Raw genomic sequence first — 25,692 nt, forward strand, 5'->3', positions numbered from 1 at the left:
TTCATAGTGCCAAAATGGGCTGCAGACCACCTTAGATAGCTGTTCCGGGTGTCGGAATGAGGCACAGACAGCCTTAGATAGCCATTCAGGGTGAAGGAACAGAGGGCCTGATTTAGACCCGCTCGCGAGCGCTGAGAAGCGGGTCGATGTTGGGCCCAGTGCGCATGAGGAGCCGGCTCCGTGGTGCGCATCATGCGCGAGACCCGGATAGCGACGGCCAAGCCGTCGCTCCGGGTCTCGCTACAAAGGGGGCGTGCTGTCGATGGTGAGTGACAGCACGCCCCTTTGGTGGGCGTGGCTGGCCAGAAGTGATGTCAGTGGGAGTGCTCTCGGCTCTGATACAGCCGAAAGCACTCCAGGGCTTGCGGCAGACGAGACCCTACCACAAGGGTCTCGTCGCAAGCCGATGGTCGCGATGGTCTTGACCATCGCAACCATCTTTTTGGCCACTCACCACCCACAGCAATGCGAGCGGCCAGGAGGCCGCTCTAAAGTCAGGAAGGACGGCCCTGATTCAGAGCGAGTGCTCTGTCAGAGCGTCCGGCTCTGAATCAGGGCCAGAGCACAGACCATTCTAGATAGCCAGAACACCTTACCAGCCGTTCAGGGGAGCCGGAACGTGGCGCTGACCACTTTAGCCAGCCATCCCGGGTGCCGGAACCAGAGCACAGACTACCATAGCCAGCCGTTCAGGGTGCCAACTGCAATAGCCAGCCGTACAGACCACCTAAGATAGCCATTCAAGGTGCTGGACCAGGAAGCAGGCACTTTAGATAGCCATTCTGGGGGCCGGAATGGGGCGCAGACCTTAGAAAGTCGTTCCTTAGAAAGTCTATCACCCCCAGAACGGGGTGCAGACCACCTAAGATAGCAGTTTTAGGTGCCAGAACATGGCGCTGACCATTTTAGGCAGCCATCCCAGGTGCTGGAACAGAGCACAGGCTACCATAGTCAGCCGTTCAGGGCGCTGATTACCATAGCCAGCCGTACAGACCACCTAAGATAGCCATTCAAGGTCCCTGGAAGAGGAAACAGGCCACCTTAGATAGCCATTCCGGGGGCCAGCACCCGGAACGGCTATCTAAGGTGACCTGCACTTCGGTCAGGCCCCGAAACTTATCTCAGGTAGTCTGTGTCCCCATTGTTATCTTAGGTGACCTGCACCCCATTCCAGCACCCAGAAGGGCTATCTTAAGTGGTCCGCACCCCATTCCGACACCCGGAACGGCTATCTAAGATGACCTGTACTTCGTTCAGGTAACCAAAATTATTATCTCAGGTAGCCTGCGCCCCATTCCGGCACCCATTTCTGGCTATCTTAGGTGTCTGCAGCCCATTCTGGCTATCTAAGCTGACTTGTACCCCATTCCGGCACCCAGAAAGGATATCTTAAATAGTCGTGCCGGAATGGGGTGCAGACCACCCTAAGGTGACCTGCACCCCATTCAGGCACCCAAAACAGTTCTCTCAGGTAGTCTGCACCCCATTCTGGCACCCGGAACAGCTATCTTAGGGTGGTCTGCGCCCCATTGCGGCACCTTGAATGGCTATCTACGGTGGTCGGCACCCTTGTCCGTCACCCGGAAGGCCATAGATGGTCGGCTATGCCCCGTTCCAGCACCCAGAATGGCTGAATAAGGTGGTATGTGTCCTGTGTCGGCATCCGGGAATGGCTGCATAAGGTATGTGTCCTGTGTCGGCACCCAGAATGGTTGCATAAGGTGGTATGTGCCCTGTGTCGGCATCCGGAATGGCTGTATAAGGTGGTCTGGGCCACATTCCGTCTACCAGAATTGATGACTAAAATAGTAAAAAGTACAATTGTGGAACATTCTGCACAATAAATGGAGGGGATTTTTTTTTAATCTTTAAAAATGTGACTGGCAATGGCATTCCTAATCACTCAGCTTAGGGCTAAACCCTCCCACCATGAATATTTATTAATGATTATATGGAATACATACAAAATGCCAAATATCTGCCCCCCCTCCTCCTCCCAGCTCTGTCCGGTACGGGGGCAGCAGTAGTCATCACCGGGGTAGGTAGGAGACGAGCCTGTATGTGACCTCTGCCACAGTGTCCCCCGGGTGACAGAAGCGCACAGACAACGCTTCAGAGCAGGGCTGGCAGTCCGGAAGCAGCAGCGTACAGGGAGCAGGCTGTGATCTCACCCTCTTCCGGCTCCCCGGTGACAGCCCCATCACTACACACCTCCCCGGACAGGCAATCGCATTATATAGCAGCAAGGAGCTGGTCCGGTCCAACTTTCACCGATACCCCGCGCCAGGTGCGGCTATTTCTCAGTACAGGGGCCGGCTGTGAGAGCAGGGACAGGATACAATCCCATAATCTCTGCGTATGTAATTACCGTGTTCCTCTCCCACTCCCGGTCATCGTCTCTCTTGCCCAGATCCTCCTCGGCCCGGAAGTGCTCGCCCGGTGACAGATCACTTCCGGGAGGACCTGGCTGCCCCGCCCCCCGGTGTCCGTTTCAGGAGCTGTCACTGACGTGGCGGCGGCGGGTGGCATCCATCCTGCGTGACGTCATCAGCACGGGAACCTCCGACCAGGTAACGTCACACCGAGCGCAGGGCGCCCCCTACCATATGCTACATACAGGAATGGGGACCGTCTCCCAGCGCTGTGTGCTGTACTCTGTCATGCAAGCAATATATATATATATAGTATATATATATATATATATTATCAGTGATGTGATGTGAGGCAGAGCCTTTCCCGTCATACTTGGGTATACTCCACAGTTTTGACTATAAAAGTTAAAAGAAAAAAAATATAAATATTTTCTTAGTATTATTCTAATCATTTATATAGTCAAAACTCTGGAGTAAATAGTGTATGGCAGGTGAGGCACTGCCTCCCCGCATTACCTTTTCAGCACATGCCTGATCATAACATCCCAAATTTCCATCACTATATACTGCTGCACCTTTGTATAATGCCTATATACCTCACCGCACATCACTATATATATATATATATAATATATATATATACATACAAACACACACACACAGCCAGTTACCAGTGTATTCTATATTTTGTTAACACCAAGTTATTGTGTATGTAAGGCAGACTGGGTATGTTATAAATTATTACATGCTGTAACCGTTCAGACTGATAATATGATAATACATAGCAATGAGCTGTCACCAGTGTAGGTGAGCGTCCTCTGCACAGCGCTGAGTAATGACCATTCAACAACCTGCTCACTTGTGCTTCTTTAATGTCTCAAACTAATGCTGAGAATGAGGGGACGCCCTCTGTGCCCAGTGCCACTATCTTACATTTCTATGTTCTTATTACATTGGCTAAAATACACATAAAATTGCACCGGCCGTATGTTGGGACCCCTAAGCTCCAAATATCGGGTGCACACATTACCCTTAATCTCACTGCACTTTATATGGAAATGTGCAATGTTATGTGTTAGTCTGTACAGGCAGTATGTGCACAGCCAGTGTAACACACTTTTCTGCACTGGGCTTTACTAATTATTTTTATTGATAATTTATATAGTGCCATTCATATTACCAAGCTGTGAAAAGAGCCACCTAGATAGTGCCCTGGTCAGAATGAGACCCCTGACCCCAGCACTGTGAGCAGCAATACCTTGTAAATCTATCAGCATTGAGGACTGCACCAGATCTAGGGCTTGATTCTGGATTTGGCGGAATACTAATGGTTTTTACCAAGATTCAGTAAAGTCCCATACACACTGGGCGATTTTTTTTTTAAACTATATGAACGATAACCTCATATTTGAACGATATATTGCTCAAATCGTCCAGTGTGTACGCACTATGCAATGAATAATGCACGCTCCCGCAGGTCGTTAACGATATCCTCAGTCGTCTGTACACTCAGTCCAATCTGTGGATATATCGTTAGTGATGCCATACTGTTCCCGAATGCAGCATGGCCCTGTCCCCCCCTGCCATCGTTTGTCGTTGCCGGCATCAGCAAGTGTCAATGCACTTATCAATGCCGGCACCCTCTCCGGGTCCCACCGCTAACGATATCGCAGTTGTTAGAATGAGTACAAGGGAAGATAAAGGAACATGTGAGAATAAAGAGGAGACTGTAGATATAGCAAAAGAAAATGTCAAATAAAACAAATATGGATAAAGATTAAAATGAAACTAATACCCCTTTTCCACCTAAATTCCGGGTCTGACCCGGAGTTGGAACAAAGTTCCTATCCGGATCAGACCCGGAATTTTGCCAGCGCCGACTCGGGATATTCCCGAGTCGGCGCCGCTCACACCGCAGTGGGGTCTGCATAGACCCGGGTTTTGCGGAGTGAAAGTGGTCGCTTGGGGATGACGTCATCTCCAAGCGCCACTGAAGCCGGACCAATCGGCCGGCTAGCAGCGCACTCCAGGTCATCGTGACCCGGAGTGCGCTGTTCTCACAGCAGGGTTTCACGGGCTACGCCCGTGTTAAACCCTGCTAGTTACCTGGGTTGGATTGCTGGGTCACTCGACCCGGCGATCCAACTCTCTCCCCTTTTACACCAGGGAGCTGCCCGGGTTAACCCTTCAAAAACCCGGGTTTTAGCTCCGGTGTAAAAGTGGTATAACACTGTACTAATCAATAATCGATATAGTCAAAAGGGGTTGTTAAATGTCAAAAAAAGGTTACGCTAAATGCTAAGGAAACTACCAGGGGGGATGAATAAATACAATGTAAAATTATAATAAAAATTTCTGAATAAATCAGATCGGAGATTCCGGCAGATAATATTTCCACAATATAAACAGGATCAGTACACACACACATATACACACATATATATTTTATATCTGCACTCACATCATCACAGAGGCCAAATAATAAACAGGGGTGCTCCTCCTCAGGTCAAAAGGCCAGATCAATCATATACTTCGATACCACACACAATAGAAAGCGGAATGAGGGCACTCACCATAGAAAAGAAAGTCAACTTGTTTAATTGAGGCAGCAGGTTAATTATTCACGGTTGCTACATAAGTAAGATTACCGACGTTTCGGTCTAAACAGAGACCATTTTCAAGGTACAGCAATCCAAAAGTAATAGAACAGCATGGGTCCAAACAAGTCAGTCGTGCGCGCTCAGCATGACACGCACATTGCATCAGTGGGTGACGCGCGTCTCGCCCTGTGGATTACACACGGCTGCGTGTGCACCCTAGACGCATAACTGGCAGATGATGTAATTTGTCAGTGCCCTGCAGAGAGATGCACATGAAGCCATCGCTTGCCTGTCTAACCTCCTGCACCACAGCAGCCTGACCAGCAGCCACAAAAGCAGGCAGGCACACAGCCTGCCATAGCCAGAACTGCAGCCTGCACCACAGCCTGACCAGCAGCCACAAACGCAGGCTGATACACAGCCTGCCACAGCCAGAACAGCAACCTGTAGCAAAGCTGTAATCAGTCCCCACCCCTCTCTTTTGTTGCCTTTTGTGACCATCTTAGTCAGACCTTAAAACAGACCATTTTTAATGACTTCTATAGAGAAAAGCAGGGATTACCCGGGTTCAGTGTGAACGGGGCAAACCCGGGTCAAGTTGCAGTGTAAACGGAGTCTGAAGCCGAGTTCGACCCGGGATTGACCAGTGTTCAAATTCCAGGGTCGGACCCGGGATTTTGGTGTAAAAGGGGTATCCAGGACTGCATAATGGAGTGCAAGCCACCATAGATAGCCATTGATGGTGCCGGAACGTGGTGCAAACCACCTTAGATAGACGTTCCGGGTGCTGGAACGGGACGCAGAACACCTAAGATAGCTGGTTTGGGTGCCGGAATAGGATGCAGACCAACTCAGCCATTCAGGGTGCCTGAACAGGGCACAGACTACCATAGCCAACCATTCAGGGTGCTGGAACGGGGTGCTTACCACCTTAGATAACCGATCTGGGGGCCCGAATACGGGCACAGCCTTAGATAGCCGTTCAGGGTGTCGGAATGGGGAGCAGACCACCTAAGATAGCAGTTCAAGGTGCTGGAACAGGGAGCAGGCCATCTTAGATAGCCATTCCAGGGGACAGAACGGGGCGCAGACCACCTTAGAAAGTCGTTCCGGGTGCAGGTCACCTTAGATAGCCAGAACGGGTACAGCTGACCATGTAAGAGAGCTGTTCTGGGTACCGGAACAGGACACAATATCAAACTATTTAGGGTGGTGCTGACCACTTTAGTCAGCCGTCCCGAGTGCCGGAACAGGGCGCTGACTACCATAGCCAGCCATTCAGGGTGCCGGAACGGGACACTGACCACCTCAGCAAGCTGCTCATAGTGCCGGCACAGGCTGCAGACCACCTTAGACAGCTGTTCGGGGTGCCGGAATGGGACACAGACAGCCTTAGATAGCCATTTTGGGTGCAGGAACAGGGCACAGACCATTCTAGATAGCCAGAACACCTTATCCAGCTGTTCAGGGTGCCAGAACATGGAGCTGACCACCATAGCCAGCCATTCAGGGTGACGGAATGGGACACTGACCACCTCAGCAAGCCGTTCATAGTGCCAAAATGGGCTGCAGACCACCTTAGATAGCTGTTCCGGGTGTCGGAATGAGGCACAGACAGCCTTAGATAGCCATTCAGGGTGAAGGAACAGAGGGCCTGATTTAGACCCGCTCGCGAGCGCTGAGAAGCGGGTCGATGTTGGCCCAGTGCGCATGAGGAGCCGGCTCCGTGGTGCGCATGCGCGAGACCCGGATAGCGACGGCCAAGCCGTCGCTCCGGGTCTCGCTACAAAGGGGGCGTGCTGTCGATGGTGAGTGACAGCACGCCCCCTTTGGTGGGCGTGGCTGGCCAGAAGTGATGTCAGTGGGAGTGCTCTCGGCTCTGATACAGCCGAAAGCACTCCAGGGCTTGCGGCAGACGAGACCCTACCACAAGGGTCTCGTCGCAAGCCCGATGGTCGCGATGGTCTTGACCATCGCAACCATCTTTTTGGCCACTCACCACCCACAGCAATGCGAGCGGCCAGGAGGCCGCTCTAAAGTCAGGAAGGACGGCCCTGATTCAGAGCGAGTGCTCTGTCAGAGCGTCCGGCTCTGAATCAGGGCCAGAGCACAGACCATTCTAGATAGCCAGAACACCTTACCAGCCGTTCAGGGAGCCGGAACGTGGCGCTGACCACTTTAGCCAGCCATCCCGGGTGCCGGAACAGAGCACAGACTACCATAGCCAGCCGTTCAGGGTGCCAACTGCAATAGCCAGCCGTACAGACCACCTAAGATAGCCATTCAAGGTGCTGGACCAGGAAGCAGGCACTTTAGATAGCCATTCTGGGGGCCGGAATGGGGCGCAGACCTTAGAAAGTCGTTCCTTAGAAAGTCTATCACCCCCAGAACGGGGTGCAGACCACCTAAGATAGCAGTTTTAGGTGCCAGAACATGGCGCTGACCATTTTAGGCAGCCATCCCAGGTGCTGGAACAGAGCACAGGCTACCATAGTCAGCCGTTCAGGGCGCTGATTACCATAGCCAGCCGTACAGACCACCTAAGATAGCCATTCAAGGTCCTGGAAGAGGAAACAGGCCACCTTAGATAGCCATTCCGGGGGCCAGCACCCGGAACGGCTATCTAAGGTGACCTGCACTTCGGTCAGGCCCCGAAACTTATCTCAGGTAGTCTGTGTCCCCATTGGTTATCTTAGGTGACCTGCACCCCATTCCAGCACCCAGAAGGGCTATCTTAAGTGGTCCGCACCCCATTCCGACACCCGGAACGGCTATCTAAGATGACCTGTACTTCGTTCAGGTAACCAAAATTATTATCTCAGGTAGCCTGCGCCCCATTCCGGCACCCATTCTGGCTATCTTAGGTGTCTGCAGCCCATTCTGGCTATCTAAGCTGACTTGTACCCCATTCCGGCACCCAGAAAGGATATCTTAAATAGTCGTGCCGGAATGGGGTGCAGACCACCTAAGGTGACCTGCACCCCATTCAGGCACCCAAAACAGTTCTCTCAGGTAGTCTGCACCCCATTCTGGCACCCGGAACAGCTATCTTAGGTGGTCTGCGCCCCATTGCGGCACCTTGAATGGCTATCTACGGTGGTCGGCACCCTTGTCCGTCACCCGGAAGGCCATAGATGGTCGGCTATGCCCCGTTCCAGCACCCAGAATGGCTGAATAAGGTGGTATGTGTCCTGTGTCGGCATCCGGAATGGCTGCATAAGGTATGTGTCCTGTGTCGGCACCCAGAATGGTTGCATAAGGTGGTATGTGCCCTGTGTCGGCATCCGGAATGGCTGTATAAGGTGGTCTGGGCCACATTCCGTCTACCAGAATTGATGACTAAAATAGTAAAAAGTACAATTGTGGAACATTCTGCACAATAAATGGAGGGGATTTTTTTTTAATCTTTAAAAATGTGACTGGCAATGGCATTCCTAATCACTCAGCTTAGGGCTAAACCTCCCACCATGAATATTTATTAATGATTATATGGAATACATACAAAATGCCAAATATCTGCCCCCCCTCCTCCTCCCAGCTCTGTCCGGTACGGGGGCAGCAGTAGTCATCACCGGGGGTAGGTAGGAGACGAGCCTGTATGTGACCTCTGCCACAGTGTCCCCCGGGTGACAGAAGCGCACAGACAACGCTTCAGAGCAGGGCTGGCAGTCCGGAAGCAGCAGCGTACAGGGAGCAGGCTGTGATCTCACCCTCTCCGGCTCCCCGGTGACAGCCCATCACTACACACCTCCCCGGACAGGCATCGCATTATATAGCAGCAAGGAGCTGGTCCGGTCCAACTTTCACCGATACCCCGCGCCAGGTGCGGCTATTTCTCAGTACAGGGGCCGGGCTGTGAGAGCAGGGACAGGATACAATCCCATAATCCTCTGCGTATGTAATTACCGTGTTCCTCTCCACTCCCGGTCATCGTCTCTCTTGCCCAGATCCTCCTCGGCCCGGAAGTGCTCGCCCGGTGACAGATCACTTCCGGGAGACCTGGCTGCCCCCGCCCCCCGGTGTCCGGTTTCAGGAGCTGTCACTGACGTGGCGGCGGCGGGTGGCATCCATCCTGCGTGACGTCATCAGCACGGGAACCTCCGACCAGGTAACGTCACACCGAGCGCAGGGCGCCCCCTACCATATGCTACATACAGGAATGGGGACCGTCTCCCAGCGCTGTGTGCTGTACTCTGTCATGCAAGCAATATATATATATATATATATATATATATATATATATTATCAGTGATGTGATGTGAGGCAGAGCCTTTCCCGTCATACTTGGGTATACTCCACAGTTTTGACTATAAAAGTTAAAAGAAAAAAAATATAAATATTTTCTTAGTATTATTCTAATCATTTATATAGTCAAAACTCTGGAGTAAATAGTGTATGGCAGGTGAGGCACTGCCTCCCCGCATACCTTTTCAGCACATGCCTGATCATAACATCCCAAATTTCCATCACTATATACTGCTGCACCTTTGTATAATGCCTATATACCTCACCGCACATCACTATATATATATATATATATATATATATATACATACAAACACACACACACAGCCAGTTACCAGTGTATTCTATATTTTGTTAACACCAAGTTATTGTGTATGTAAGGCAGACTGGGTATGTTATAAATTATTACATGCTGTAACCGTTCAGACTGATAATATGATAATACATAGCAATGAGCTGTCACCAGTGTAGGTGAGCGTCCTCTGCACAGCGCTGAGTAATGACCATTCAACAACCTGCTCACTTGTGCTTCTTTAATGTCTCAAACTAATGCTGAGAATGAGGGGACGCCCTCTGTGCCCAGTGCCACTATCTTACATTTCTATGTTCTTATTACATTGGCTAAAATACACATAAAATTGCACATTTCCATATAAAGTGCAGTGAGATTAAGGGTAATGTGTGCACCCGATATTTGGAGCTTAGGGGTCCCAACATACGGCCGCTGAAATGTTATGTGTTAGTCTGTACAGGCAGTATGTGCACAGCCAGTGTAACACACTTTTCTGCACTGGGCTTTACTAATTATTTTTATTGATAATTTATATAGTGCCATTCATATTACCAAGCTGTGAAAAGAGCCACCTAGATAGTGCCCTGGTCAGAATGAGACCCCTGACCCCAGCACTGTGAGCAGCAATACCTTGTAAATCTATCAGCATTGAGGACTGCACCAGATCTAGGGCTTGATTCTGGATTTGGCGGAATACTAATGGTTTTTACCAAGATTCAGTAAAGTCCCATACACACTGGGCGATTTTTTTTTTAAACTATATGAACGATAACCTCATATTTGAACGATATATTGCTCAAATCGTCCAGTGTGTACGCACTATGCAATGAATAATGCACGCTCCCGCAGGTCGTTAACGATATCCTCAGTCGTCTGTACACTCAGTCCAATCTGTGGATATATCGTTAGTGATGCCATACTGTTCCCGAATGCAGCATGGCCCTGTCCCCCCCTGCCATCGTTTGTCGTTGCCGGCATCAGCAAGTGTCAATGCACTTATCAATGCCGGCACCCTCTCCGGGTCCCACCGCTAACGATATCGCTGGGTACACACATCGTTTAGTGTGTACGCAGCTTTAGAGCTTTTACCAAGAAATCTTTAGGCTTCTGCTACACTTTAATTACATTTCCCTGCATTTTGTAGTGTATATGAAGTTATCGCCTCCAGAAGCTAATATTGCAGATGGGATTTTGTCATTTCTGCCTCTTGTCTACTGATAAATGATGTATTATTTTGCCTATTCACTCTTTGTTCCTATCTTTTTAGATCACAAACTGTTCTTTGCCATCCAACAGCTGTTTCTAATCAGTGACTTCTGCTCTGAAGTAAGTAGGATATGTCATTATGCCTGACGCCAGTACTTTTACTTTTTCAAAGCTAATCATAACTTTATAATTTCCCTTCATATAACACTTTCAAATGTTGAAGTTTAGGTGCCCTTGAAACATTATGAGGAATGTGGGCAGCTTTCTTCATTGGAGATAGCGTGGTCGGGCTCCTTGTCACCTATAACACTTCTCAGGGCACTAGATCATGCTCCCCTTGCTGAACAAGTGTAGGTATACTCCCAATTAGCATAGGGAAAACTGTGGGCCTGATTCAGACCCACTCGCGAGCGGCTGTCCGCTCGCAAGTGGATCGATGGTCTGCACTGCGCATGCGCACGACGGAGGGAGCTCCGTCGTGCGCATGCGCGAGACGCGACGAGCGAAGGACTTTCCTTCGCTCGTAGTGTCTGATCAAAGGGGGCGTGCTGTCGATGTTGATTGACAGCACGCCCCCTTTGGTAGGCGTGCCGGGGGCGTGCCTGCCAGACGGAGGCGTTCCCAAGGGAACGCCTACCGTCAGAAGCCGGCCCCACTGACATCACTAGTGATGTCAGTGGGAGTGATTTTGGCTCTGATAGAGCCAAAATCACTCCGGGCCTTGCGGTTGAGAAACTCAACCGCAGGCTTCGGCTCGCAGTGGCGATGGTCAAGACCATCGCGACCATCATCCTGCTCGCTCGTATATGCTGTGGGTGGTGACCCACAGCTATACGAGCGTCCATGAGGACGCTCCATAGTTATGGAGGTGGGCCCTGATTCAGAGCGAGCGCTCTGGTCAGAGTGTCCGGCTCTGAATCAGGGCCAGTGTTTGTCTGCCCTTTTTGGATTGTCTGGTCAATGCCTAAAGCAGGGAACATGCTATTCTGTGGAGCTTATATTTGTACATAAATCGCTCGTTAATAATGTTTTCTTTTTAGGTTGTCCATGTCTCATCTCCACTGATGCATTCATGTGTGGTCTGAACCAGGCACCACATTGCCTGACTAATATTCATGTGGCCTGAGCTATATTCATGATACACTTTTTCCCTACCCATCTGTAGTTCCGAGGCTTTCTGTAAGCACTTCATGCATGAACAATCTAATTTTGGTTCATCTGTTTAATCAGAAATTATATTTTTTGTTGTTTTTCAAGGAATATATTGATTTTTTAGAACATATTAGAGTATATATACATGATACAAAACACCAAAAGGGTTCCAATAGTGTAGTCCAGTATTTTAGTAAAAATAGAATAAAAGTTATAGACCACTTGTGCTATTGTACTACTATTCATAATCATTATTTCCAATTTTTTTTTTTGTTCATTACAATGTCTGTAAATGTGACACTTGACCCTTCAATAAAAAAAATAGAATAAAATATATATTAGTTTTTTAATTAGTTTCAGTACATTGATGCTTATCTTCTGTGTTGTGGAATAGGTGCTCCTTAAATTTCTTGCTCACGTTTCTCGACGTATTTCACAAACCAGTTGAGACTTCCTTCAGTTTTCAACATTCTGAAATGGTCCTTTTAAAAGACCCTTGAACCCAAAACAGGCCAAAGGCCACTAGTTTTGTAGAATTTCACCAAGACCTTTGTTGTTGTGCACATCTGTCTGTGCTGGGTGTTCCCTTCCCTGTGGTTAGCTTTGTAACATCAACAAGGTTAACCGCGTACACTAAAATGGATTAATGAGGACATAAGGGTTTTGTACTTACTGTTAAATAATTTTCTCTGAATCTATTTGGGGGACACTGTGGGCCTGATTCAGAGCCGCTCGTTCACTCCGAGCGATGTTCGCACAACTGCGCATGCGTACGGCTCGTAATACGCATGCGCGAACCAGTCAGTGCGGTCGAAATTCATGTGCTCGCAAAATAGCGAATGCCTGATAATTTGAGTGACAGAATGAGGCGTTTGTGGGTGGTAACAAGGGAAGGTGCTTGAAAACGGGGAGTGGTGATCCGAACGCAGGCGTGCCAAAAGATCAAAACGGGCGTTTTAAGGGTGTGCATAATTAACAAAGCAGCGTCATCGACCACGTCACTTGGTTGTTTCTTAGCCTGAACTGCTCGCATGATTGCGGTAGGAAAATCCAACCACAAGCACTGCGAGCAGTTCAGACACCTTTCGATGTACTCGATTAATCAAATAAATAGCGGAGATGATGTAGGATGCGAGCGGCCAGGCGGCGTTTTTTACAAAATAGCGAGCACATGTTTCGTTCGCTCGTTTGGACATAGAGGCGTCAACAGACCGCAAAGAGCGAGCGCTCTATTTAAATATCCGGCCCCTTTTTCTGAACGACCGTTCGCAAATAGCGTCCGGCTCTGAATCAGGCCCTGTGTCCCAACCCTTCATATGTTTAGCTGCGGTGTTACTATCTGATCGTCTCAATCCTACCATGTAAGCTTTTTATTAGAAAACAACTGAAGGGATTTTGTATGGGGGTATAAAAGGGAGGAGGGGAGGTTAGTGTGTCTACAAGCAAGTTGTATTAGAATGAATAAAAGTCCTGTGCACTACCCTATATACACCAAGGTTAACAGTGTCACTCAAATGGATTTGGATAAAAGAATTTAACGGAAAGTACAAAGTCCTGTGATTTTTTTTTGATTTTTTTTCCCCAACCTTAGATGTTTTAAGCATGTCTGAAGAAGTCTGCAATATAAACACCGGGGACACCGGCCAGCCCCAGGAGGAGGAAAATAACACGGGTCCTAAGGAGACCAGCACTAGTGAGGAGAGAAGAGCCGTCACGGAACCAGTGGCCATAACTCGCAAGCGCCCAGAGTCCAAATCTAACAGTGCGTCCACTGAGGAAGAGGAGAATGAGACATCAGACCAGGTAAATAACACGGTGCTATTACATGCATCATGCAACGTCACATTGCGCAGTCATACACCAGAACGTGCAGTGCGTATGGCGCACAAAATATCGTTACATCGCACCGTCGCTGAGTTGCAGTTGGCTGTGATTTTACTGCAATTTAATGGTAATGTAAGAACTTGCAGAACTTGGGGTCTCTTGACAATGGGCTGCAAGCTTAAATGTTTTGATCCAAATATGAACAAAATCCCCATGCTTTTATTTGTTAGACACACACAGATTTGCATTGCTAGTGTTAGCGCCAATACTGTTTTGTATACATATACGACATTATTATTGTCACGCAGCTGGTACCATGTACAATATGGGTGACACTGAGCACGGGCATATTTCTTTTCTGTTTTTTCTATATTCATGATCACAAGTGTTGCATGGAGGCACAGAGTAAAGGTCACTATAACTTTAGTGATTAGCAGTATTTGGTAATAAAATGATTGTCATAAATGCTATCCACTTTTAGTCATTAGAAGAGTGATTATTTTTTTTTTTATAGTGGGTTAACCAAACATCTCTGTGTCCCACGTCCAAAGTCACAACTTCTGCTGAGGGTGTGAACTGCCCTGGTGATAGAACTGTTTTCTGCTTCAGTATTTTATAGAACATTTATTTACCCTGATGGCATCTCTTTTTTATTTTATAATCCATTTATAATTAAATCTAACTTTGTATGAGGAAACATGCCAGAACACGCCTGCAATATTAATGACTAAATGTGTTAATGAAGTACAGTTTGGACACCTGCTAAACTAAGTAAACACCGGGGGAAATTCAATTGAATGCGATGTTGAATAGCACCAGGAATGAGTGGCCAGAGCTCTTCTACCGTAACTAGAGGATTTCTTCTCCTATCCTCCTGAGGTGCGTGCAGAAATACGACTAAACTAGTGCCGTGATGCTAGCTGTGGGCTTACCGCATGTACTAACGGCATCGCTCCCGGCACTTAAATTGGAGAATGTAGCTTACCGCAACTAAACCCCTGGCATTAGGCCCGGTAAACTGCACCTCCCAACTTAAATGCTCGGTGCAATGGGGACAATTGAATAGGTCCATGCAATCATTCCCAGCGCTATTTAACAGTGCATTCAATTGATTGCCCCAACTAAACTCCCGTCATTAGGTGCAGTAAACTGCATGTATTGATTTAAGGGCCGGGCACGATGCGGACAATTGAATAAGTCCGAGCAATAATACTCGGCGCTCTTCAACAGCGCATTAAATTGAATTGCCCCCACTGAGCCACAACATTATTGAGATATGGTTCCTGTTTATTAAACGTCTTTTCAGCAGAAATAGACAACACATGTTCCAAGATTTGGTCTCACAACCCTGTATATGTAGCTGAACAAATGTGAGGTAGCAACTGGACTTATCTTTAAGAAAACATATGTTAGCATTTTTCTGTTGTACGCCTCCATATTCTTTTACGCTAAAAGGGCAATTCAATATGCCACATGTCTCGCTGTCCTTACACGCTTTTTAATTTTTTTTGTAAATGGAAATAATATTAAATTTTTGATTAAAATGCTTCATTGCACATTGTGCATAAATTCTTTTTGGCAAGACATTGGCGAAACTTGACTTCCTGTTATAATGATACTTAGGAGTATATTTACAAAAGTGAGAGCTTTTAGAAGTGGAGTTGTTGCTCATAGCAACCAATCAGATTCTAGCTCTTATTTTCTGCAAGGTGCTAGATAAATAATAAGTTAAATCTAATTGGTTACTATGGGCAACAACTCCACTTATAAAAACCCGCACTTTAGTAATATACCCCTTAGAGCCCAATCTAGTGAGAGAAAATATCATTGCACAAAATGGTGATCATCACTCTGTTTTAATGTTATTGTAACTATTCAAATATAAAATAAGTTATCTGCATACATTCTGTATTTCCTCTTTAAAAATGATAATATGCAAAACTTTCCATCACCTTCTGAGGAGCACACTGTTCAGGGAGAATTCATCACCAATGAATGGACAATATTCTAACAGTGGAAATGCCTCTACTTATTTGGAATATAACTGGCCACGAGTATGTCGCTTATGTCCACAAAATAAGTTTGTGAGTTGATTTGTGTAGGCTTAGGAAAATGTGCTTGATTGGCTAATTATATTGCCCCCTAACTAAATCGTGTACCTTTTATATATAGATATATAATTTATTGAAGCACTGCATTACAAGCACATTAATACAGCTATATTTTATGGTATGTTCATTAAACTTGTTGTTGTCCTGTTATTTTCAAAGTTCAAGGTCCAGACTAAATTCTAAATAATCATCCCATGAATGACAACCGCAACGTACGATCTACAATTGCGTAGCAAAGTTTATGAACGTAAAGCAATATGTCCATTATAAACACAAAGGCCTATTACATTGCGGAGAGAGGAGAGGTGTGTGCTGGGATGAGAAAAAGATCATTTAGGGCCACATAACACCTAGAGGTCAAATATAACAGGAGGTTCATTAGACAATATATGAAATCCATAACAAGTATGTTTAGGAAAATCTTCTATTCCCTTGTTAAATACATGGGGGGGGGGGCAGTATCTACGTAGCTTTCCCAAGCGTCAACTTTGGAAGCCAATTTTTTTACTAAGATTTGTAACCTCTTTAGATCATTATGTGACAGGACATGAGGTTGGGGTTCATTTTTTTTTTCTTTGATTTGTTTATTGGATGTTTAAATAAATGGGAAGTAAAGCAAAACGTTTCCATAAAAAATTTACTTAATTCACTTAGGTGTACATGTACTAAGAGTACACGTACCCTGGAGAAAATACTGCTCCTGCTGTGTCTATTATTACGGTATAGCCTTTACCACAAGTGTAACTACCATAGGTGCAGCTGCTATAGGGCCCGGAGCTGAGGGGGGCCCATCTTCCTTGTCAAAGTTACATGTGCTATATACATTTTTCATTCATTCTACCAAGCTCTGGTGTGCTGAAGTGGCTGAACGATAAGTCACCGCTGTGCGAATTGTGCAGAGGCGCTTACTGTGATCCACACATGCGCAGTCACAACAGTTATTTCGCATGAAGCAGACTGAGAAAGAATATACATTTTAACAAACTTTAATGACAAACATCTTTTCCAACATTGAACACTTCTTGCTTCCCTCAAACTATGCATATTGAGGAGAAGAGCTTATCAGAAGCTTCAAAAGTCTTCTAGCACCATGACAGGTGCGTATGGCGGCGCTGATAAGCATGTTTGCTTTATCGTTTGCAGGCAGAAGATGCAGGTAATCCCTTTTGTACATATCGAGAAGAAATACAGATAGAGATTTTCTCTGAATTTATTGTTTGTAACACTTATCTCCCCTTAGTAAAATATGATCATGGCAGCTCACTGTAAGTGGATTAGGATACTATGACAGCTACAAATGATCATCTATTCCTCAGGCACTCCTGTAGTTGCATATACTAGTAATCCTGCTTGTAAACGGCATAGTGTGCCTTAAGATTTATTTTCAGCCCGGTTTAGTACATCTTGTTTGGCCTTATCTACCATCCGACCTGTGAATTTCTTTTGTGTACTTTTCATACAGGATACTGCTGCCAAATCTCCATCATCATGGGGCTATTGGGGGAGTTGGGGCAAGTCCATAATTTCTACTGCTACAGCCACTGTGGCCACTGTGGGTGAGTATTTCCCATTATTGAAAAAAAGTCCTATTCATCAACAGTGCTGAACTACCTTCCCCGTAGTGTCACAATTCTTGCTGGTTGTAATTGTACTCGTATTTAGGACCAGAATGCATTCCATCCTCTGTCTAATTGGCTGATTGAGGCATTGTTGCGTTGATGCCTCTGGCTAATATTCTAAAGTAGACAACTCCCCTAAATACAGCGTACGTAGCCTGTTGTACGAATGCAGGCTTTATGCTACTGATATACAACATTGTGCAACAGAAGCTCAGTATTCTGCTTCAGATGACTTATAAATAGGAACACGGGAGATTTATATTTCTCTACGATCGGGATGCCGGGCGCCGGTCTCCCGGCGTCGGGGAAATGCGGGCGTCTACATCTAGATGCCCGGCATTTTACCCTTGCCGTGATATGACAGTCGGGAAGCCGGCTGCCGGTATTTAGGCAGTCGGCTTCCCGTTGTATGTCAGCCAGGACAGTTGTCCACATGATTTTATATCAGCCAGCAGAGGTGCCCAATTGGTTATACAGAATGTTTGCCAACAGAGGCACCCACATGGTTATACAGTATGTCAGCCAACTGAAGTGCCTACATGATTGTATGTCAGCCAACAGAAATGCTCAAATGATTGTAGATCATCCAGCAAAAGTGCCCACATGGTTGTACAGTATGTCAGCCAACAGAGGCACCCACATGCTTATACAGTATGTCAGCCAACAGAGGTGCCTACTTGGTTATACAGTATGTCAGCCAACAGAAGTGCCTACATGGTTACAGAGTATGTCAACCAACAGCCACATGATTGTACATGAAAAGTGAAAGTGACTCTAATGCGGAATAGCCAAGTCCACTAAACACACTAATCCTGAAAACCATTTTATTCTGATTACTTGGTCCTATAAATACGGTGTTTACTCTCACAGGGCATGGAATCTCTTCTGCTATTGAGAAGGCTGAGAGCACATTAGGAGTCCCAAGCCCTGTAGAATTGTCATTTAGGGATCGTCCGGAGGCCTCACAAGGCAAGTAGCACTTTGTTTGTTTTAATGTTTTTTTCCTTCCTTTTCCCCCCCTCTGTTTTTGCTTTCTTTCTACAACTTTTTAAGCTGTATATTACCAAGATCTTGCCCATTATCCAGTTTTAGGAATATTGTGACATCACTTAGTTTCGCCTCTTGGTTGATGCAGTGTTACATAGAAATTTCAATGTCAAGAGACCCAGCATTAGACTATTGCTACATTTCTGGCACATACAGATGTTGAAATAAGACTCCTATGTTCACTGCGTTAGCGTCTGAGAGGCGGTTTGAGCACTTGCGCTCTTCTGTCATAGTGCTGATTTGCTCTCGTGGTAACACATTAAAATGAAGAAGTACCATTCCTCTCCTATCACACTAGTAGGTATATGCTCTGCAGACATTGCATATAACATTTTGTGCTATCATCCCCATGGGACTGGGGAGTAACTTCACCCTTCTCTATAACCTGTTATAATGGCAGCAATTCAGTGCTGTTGTGTCACTTTTCTAGCACTTCTATGACGCTTGTATTATGGAAAATGTTGTAGAGTTTAAAATGAACCCCAAAGGCCATTCATAACTTCTGTAAGAAACAACACTTTGCCACCTAACAAGTGGTCTGTATGGAGAATGGGGTCTAACTAAACAGTAGTGTGAATGAAGATGGTACTATTCTATCGAGATCAGTGATCCCTATGACTGCTGTAGGTATAGCACATCTCATGCACAACATATAAGTAAATTCTGCCCCTTTCAGACTACCGCTATAACCTTTGTTATTGCCGGGTCGACCCTGGTAGCGTCTCAGTCTCAAAGGAGCCAGAAAAAATAACCTGGGTCGAGTGACCCAGCAATCCAACCCAGGTAGCGTCCAGGGTTGGACATGGAAACGCCCCGGGTCACGGTGCTGTGTAACAAGCCCGACCTGGGTCATGATGACCCAGGTCGTGCTGCTTGCCACCGGATTGGCTATCTTCGGTGGCGCATGAAGATGACATGATCTCCAAGCATCCACTGTAACGCCAGATAGACTTGGGTCGGACCCAGCATTTATAATCTGAAAGGGGTATAAGTCATTGCTGTTGTATTCTGAAGATTTTCTCTGTTTGGAAGTCATCCTGGAATGTCCTATGTACTGTTATAATTTTATTTGTATCTGTAATGCAAGTTGTAGGTATACAGATGCCTTTACAGTGCTCAAAATGTTGTATATGGTAGTTTGTACAATAATAAACGTATCGATTCACACTTATCTTATCAGATGCCAGTGCTGGGGAGAGTGGTGAATCCAGAGAGGAAGAGGGCTCATCCCCAATTACAGGAGCACTGGGATTCCTCTCCACTATCTCTACAGCAGTGCAGAGTACAGTAAGTACACCCATACAAGAAGAGGACCAGTCCTCGTGTCCCAAAGTGTTATGTACTTTATGTAAAGATATTGTTGGCAAGACGTCATTAAATTAAAAAAAAAAAAATGTTATGTAGACACACACATATACATTTTTATTTTCTTAAACAATAGCTGGGGGATCTGGGGGGATGCACACACAAGAGAAATAAGGAATAGTGTATGGATGCATTTATCTTGTACCATGTGAAATTTTAGGGGACACCTAAAACCGTATGCCTCCCAACATTCCTGTTTGAAAAGTCAGGCCGCATTATGCCACTCCCCTGTTCATGCCAAACATTAGCCATTCATTGTGTAGGAAAGTAAATGTAAAGAAAATTGGTTTAATGTACTGTATTTGGATAAATAACTTTCTACGGCTGACTGTGAATTTGCTCTAAAACAAATGTCTGATAAGAAAGTAATGTGTCAGCATCTGCAGTGTGGAATGGGAGGGCAGTAGTGTAGACAGATGGAGGGTGGGATCTTCTTTAATACACCCTTATATAGGAGGAGGTCCGATATGGAAATATAACAAAAACAACGGTAGTGCTTAAAATTAGATGTTTGTTGTAGACACCGTCACTGAGTATACAGAAAGCCATTTGTAACAAACGTTGCCACTGAGCATACAGAAAGCCATTTTGTAGGAGATGCTGTTACTGACCATACAGAAAGCCATTTTGTAGGAGATGCTGTCACTGAGTATACAGAAAACTGTTTTGTAGGAGATGCTGTCACTGAGTATACACAAAGCCATTTTGTAGCAGATGCTGTCACTGAGTATACACAAAGACATTTTGTAGCAGATGCTGTCACTGAGTATACACAAAGACATTTTTTAGGAGATGCTGTCACTGAGTATACACAAAGACATTTTTTAGGAGATGCTGTCACTGAGTATACACAAGACATTTTGTAGCAGATGCTGTCACTGAGTATACACAAAGACATTTTGTAGCAGATGCTGTCACTGAGTATACACAAAGCCATTTTGTAGCAGATGCTGTCACTGAGTATACACAAAGACATTTTGTAGCAGATGCTGTCACTGAGTATACACAAAGACATTTTTTAGGAGATGCTGTCACTGAGTATACACAAAGACATTTTTTAGGAGATGCTGTCACTGAGTATACACAAGACATTTTGTAGCAGATGCTGTCACTGAGTATACACAAAGACATTTTGTAGCAGATGCTGTCACTGAGTATACACAAAGACATTTTGTAGCAGATGCTGTCACTGAGTATACATAAAGACATTTTTTAGGAGATGCTGTCACTGAGTATACACAAAGACATTTTTTAGGAGATGCTGTCACTGAGTATACACAAGACATTTTGTAGCAGATGCTGTCACTGAGTATACACAAAGACATTTTGTAGCAGATGCTGTCACTGAGTATACACAAAGACATTTTTTAGGAGATGCTGTCACTGAGTATACACAAAGCCATTTTGTAGGAGATGCTGTCACTGAGTATACACAATACATTTTGTAGCAGATGCTGTCACTGAGTATACACAAAGACATTTTTTAGGAGATGCTGTCACTGAGTATACACAAAGACATTTTGTAGCAGATGCTGTCACTGAGTATACACAAAGACATTTTGTAGCAGATGCTGTCACTGAGTATACACAAAGACATTTTGTAGCAGATGCTGTCACTGAGTATACATAAAGACATTTTTTAGGAGATGCTGTCACTGAGTATACACAAAGACATTTTTTAGGAGATGCTGTCACTGAGTATACACAAAGCCATTTTGTAGCAGATGCTGTCACTGAGTATACACAAAGACATTTTGTAGCAGATGCTGTCACTGAGTATACACAAAGACATTTTTTAGGAGATGCTGTCACTGAGTATACACAAAGCCATTTTGTAGGAGATGCTGTCACTGAGTATACACAATACATTTTGTAGCAGATGCTGTCACTGAGTATACACAAGACATTTTGTAGCAGATGCTGTCACTGAGTATACACAAAGACATTTTGTAGCAGATGCTGTCACTGAGTATACACAAAGACATTTTTTAGGAGATGCTGTCACTGAGTATACACAAGACATTTTGTAGCAGATGCTGTCACTGAGTATACACAAAGACATTTTTTAGGAGATGCTGTCACTGAGTATACACAAAGCCATTTTGTAGCAGATGCTGTCACTGAGTATACACAAAGACATTTTGTAGCAGATGCTGTCACTGAGTATACACAAAGACATTTTTTAGGAGATGCTGTCACTGAGTATACACAAAGCCATTTTGTAGGAGATGCTGTCACTGAGTATACACAATACATTTTGTAGCAGATGCTGTCACTGAGTATACACAAAGACATTTTTTAGGAGATGCTGTCACTGAGTATACACAAGACATTTTGTAGCAGATGCTGTCACTGAGTATACACAAAGACATTTTGTAGCAGATGCTGTCACTGAGTATACACAAAGACATTTTTTAGGAGATGCTGTCACTGAGTATACACAAGACATTTTGTAGCAGATGCTGTCACTGAGTATACACAAAGACATTTTTTAGGAGATGCTGTCACTGAGTATACACAAGACATTTTTTAGGAGATGCTGTCACTGAGTATACACAAGACATTTTGTAGCAGATGCTGTCACTGAGTATACACAAAGACATTTTGTAGCAGATGCTGTCACTGAGTATACAGAAAGACATTTTGTAGGAGATGCTGTCACTGAGTATACAGAAAACTGTTTTGTAGGAGATGCTGTCACTGAGTATACACAAAGACATTTTGTAGCAGATGCTGTCACTGAGTATACACAAAGACATTTTGTAGCAGATGCTGTCACTGAGTATACACAAAGACATTTTGTAGCAGATGCTGTCACTGAGTATACAGAAAGCCATTTGTAGCAAACGTTGTCACTGAACATACAGAAAGCCATTTTGTAGGAGATGCTGTCACTGAGTATACACAAAGACATTTTGTAGCAGATGCTGTCACTGACCATACACAAAGACATTTTTTAGGAGATGCTGTCACTGAGTATACACAAAGACATTTTTTAGGAGATGCTGTCACTGAGTAAACACAAAGACATTTTTTAGGAGATGCTGTCACTGAGTATACACAAAGACATTTTTTAGGAGATGCTGTCACTGAGTATACACAAAGACATTTTTTAGGAGATGCTGTCACTGAGTATACAGAAAGCCATTTTGTTCAGAGACTGTCACTGAGTATACAGAAAGCCATTTGTAGCAAACGTTGTCACTGAACATACAGAAAGCCATTTTGTAGGAGATGCTGTCACTGAGTATACACAAAGACATTTTGTAGCAGATGCTGTCACTGACCATACACAAAGACATTTTTTAGGAGATGCTGTCACTGAGTATACACAAAGACATTTTTTAGGAGATGCTGTCACTGAGTATACACAAAGACATTTTTTAGGAGATGCTGTCACTGAGTATACACAAAGACATTTTTTAGGAGATGCTGTCACTGAGTATACACAAAGACATTTTTTAGGAGATGCTGTCACTGAGTATACACAAAGACATTTTTTAGGAGATGCTGTCACTGAGTATACACAAAGACATTTTTTAGGAGATGCTGTCACTGAGTATACAGAAAGCCATTTTGTTCAGAGACTGTCACTGAGTATACAGAAAGCCATTTGTAGCAAACGTTGTCACTGAACATACAGAAAGCCATTTTGTAGGAGATGCTGTCACTGAGTATACACAAAGACATTTTGTAGCAGATGCTGTCACTGACCATACACAAAGACATTTTTTAGGAGATGCTGTCACTGAGTATACACAAAGACATTTTTTAGGAGATGCTGTCACTGAGTATACACAAAGACATTTTTTAGGAGATGCTGTCACTGAGTATACACAAAGACATTTTTTAGGAGATGCTGTCACTGAGTATGCACAAAGACATTTTTTAGGAGATGCTGTCACTGAGTATACACAAAGACATTTTTTAGGAGATGCTGTCACTGAGTATACACAAAGACATTTTTTAGGAGATGCTGTCACTGAGTATACAGAAAGCCATTTTGTTCAGAGACTGTCACTGAGTATACAGAAAGCCATTTGTAGCAAACGTTGTCACTGAACATACAGAAAGCCATTTTGTAGGAGATGCTGTCACTGAGTATACACAAAGACATTTTGTAGCAGATGCTGTCACTGACCATACACAAAGACATTTTTTAGGAGATGCTGTCACTGAGTATACACAAAGACATTTTTTAGGAGATGCTGTCACTGAGTATACACAAAGACATTTTTTAGGAGATGCTGTCACTGAGTATACACAAAGACATTTTGCACCAAAGTTTTTCTGAATATATTTCTTAATAATTCCATTAAATAAATTGTACAGGAAAGTTGGCGTTACTGGATATGATGAAAGGTCTTTACCATAGTAAAATTATGTATCATTTGTTTAGGACAATAAAAAAAAATATTAACTATTTCTTACTGCTTTAAATAAACATCAGTCATGAGATTATCCTGATTTTACTCATCCAAGAGCTAGCTATAGCCTATAAAGTTCCTTTAATGAGTGAATAAGTCAAGCTGACAACAAAGACATTTTGTAGCAGATGCTGTCACTGAGTATACACAAAGACATTTTGTAGGAAATGCTGTCACTGAGTATACACAAAGACATTTTGTAGGAAATGCTGTCACTGAGTATACACAAGACATTTTGTAGGAGATGCTGTCACTGAGTATACACAAAGACATTTTGTAGCAGATGCTGTCACTGAGTATACACAAGACATTTTGTAGCAGATGCTGTCACTGAGTATACACAAGACATTTTGTAGCAGATGCTGTCACTGAACTATACAGAAAGGCATTTTGCACCAAAGTTTTTCTGAATATATTTCTTAATAATTCCATTAAATAAATTGTACAGGAAAGTTGGCGTTACTGGATATGATGAAAGGTCTTTACCATAGTAAAATTATGTATCATTTGTTTAGGACAATAAAAAAAAATATTAACTATTTCTTACTGCTTTAAATAAACATCAGTCATGAGATTATCCTGATTTTACTCATCCAAGAGCTAGCTATAGCCTATAAAGTTCCTTTAATGAGTGAATAAGTCAAGCTGACAACATCCTTGACAGCCTCCACAAATGTGACCCCTTTTGCTCACTTAGGGGAAGACTGTTCTTACTGGGGGGCTGGATGCTTTGGAGTTTATTGGTAAAAAGACCATGGACGTGATTGCAGAGGGAGATCCAGGTTTCAAAAAGACCAAAGGACTCATGAACAGGAATTTTACGCTGTCACATGTAAGTCACCACTATAGTAATTACAAATACTCTTTAATGAGAAAATGTAACCTGATGCACATTAGTGCTACATGCACATAATAGGGAATAAGCATCATTGTGTTTCATGTGTATATCATGTTGAGTTCTTTTGTCATTGCAGCCAAGGTAGCACCTTCCATGGGGCGAGGTAATAACCTATACACAGGAGATGGTGACGGCTAACTGCCTCCCGTCACTAAAACACCAATGTATTTTGTTAAATATTGGATGGCACAGGACTGTAGTGATGGGCAGGCAACATTTCAGCTGTGACAATGCTCTGGTCTTCCTCATCATCACATCACCATGGCTGAGATGGTATCATGCTCCTATGGGTTGCAGGAACCTTTACTATGGCAAGTGTCCTTATTATGTCACAGACAGAGTAAAGACACTTGTCAGCATTTGTGCATATTTCTTTTAAAGGAGACTTCCACTTTCTGAAACTTGGTTTTAACATGTTTATGCCCCCACGCTGGTACCTGCATAGTGGAGAGTCCTCCCCTTAATCTGTGCCATACAGATCGATGTGTCCACATGCATCTAGCTTCCTTGCGCATTGAACAGCCCATCTAATTG

The 25,692-nt window shown here is 44.6% G+C and overlaps 2 protein-coding genes across 7 annotated transcripts in view; one reads left to right on the forward strand and one right to left on the reverse strand.

Moving 5' to 3' along the window:
* MFAP3 (microfibril associated protein 3) overlaps positions 1-9,013 on the reverse strand; it is a 31,929-nt gene extending 22,916 nt beyond the window's left edge. For 2 of the 5 annotated variants that reach the window (XM_088475681.1, XM_088475677.1), the window contains exon 1: positions 8,879-9,013. The gene's annotated coding sequence lies outside the window, so the exon portion shown is untranslated. The other 3 variants (XM_088475679.1, XM_088475678.1, XM_088475680.1) reach the window with 3 other exon arrangements.
* FAM114A2 (family with sequence similarity 114 member A2) overlaps positions 8,914-25,692 on the forward strand; it is a 51,520-nt gene continuing 34,741 nt past the window's right edge. Inside the window, exons 1-8 of one of the 2 annotated variants that reach the window (XM_088475676.1) lie at positions 8,914-9,080; positions 10,777-10,835; positions 11,756-11,894; positions 13,459-13,670; positions 17,265-17,358; positions 18,292-18,390; positions 19,649-19,755; positions 24,958-25,092. In XM_088475676.1, the coding sequence (XP_088331802.1) occupies positions 13,470-13,670; positions 17,265-17,358; positions 18,292-18,390; positions 19,649-19,755; positions 24,958-25,092 (636 nt within the window). In that variant the 5' untranslated portion in view covers positions 8,914-9,080; positions 10,777-10,835; positions 11,756-11,894; positions 13,459-13,469. The remainder of the gene's footprint in view (positions 9,081-10,776; positions 10,836-11,755; positions 11,895-13,458; positions 13,671-17,264; positions 17,359-18,291; positions 18,391-19,648; positions 19,756-24,957; positions 25,093-25,692) is intronic. The other variant, XM_088475675.1, reaches the window with a different exon arrangement.

This window comes from Taudactylus pleione, unplaced genomic scaffold, assembly GCF_031769625.1.
Source record: "Taudactylus pleione unplaced genomic scaffold, aTauple2 ptg000176l, whole genome shotgun sequence".
In the NCBI taxonomy this organism is placed as follows: Eukaryota; Metazoa; Chordata; class Amphibia; order Anura; family Myobatrachidae; genus Taudactylus; species Taudactylus pleione.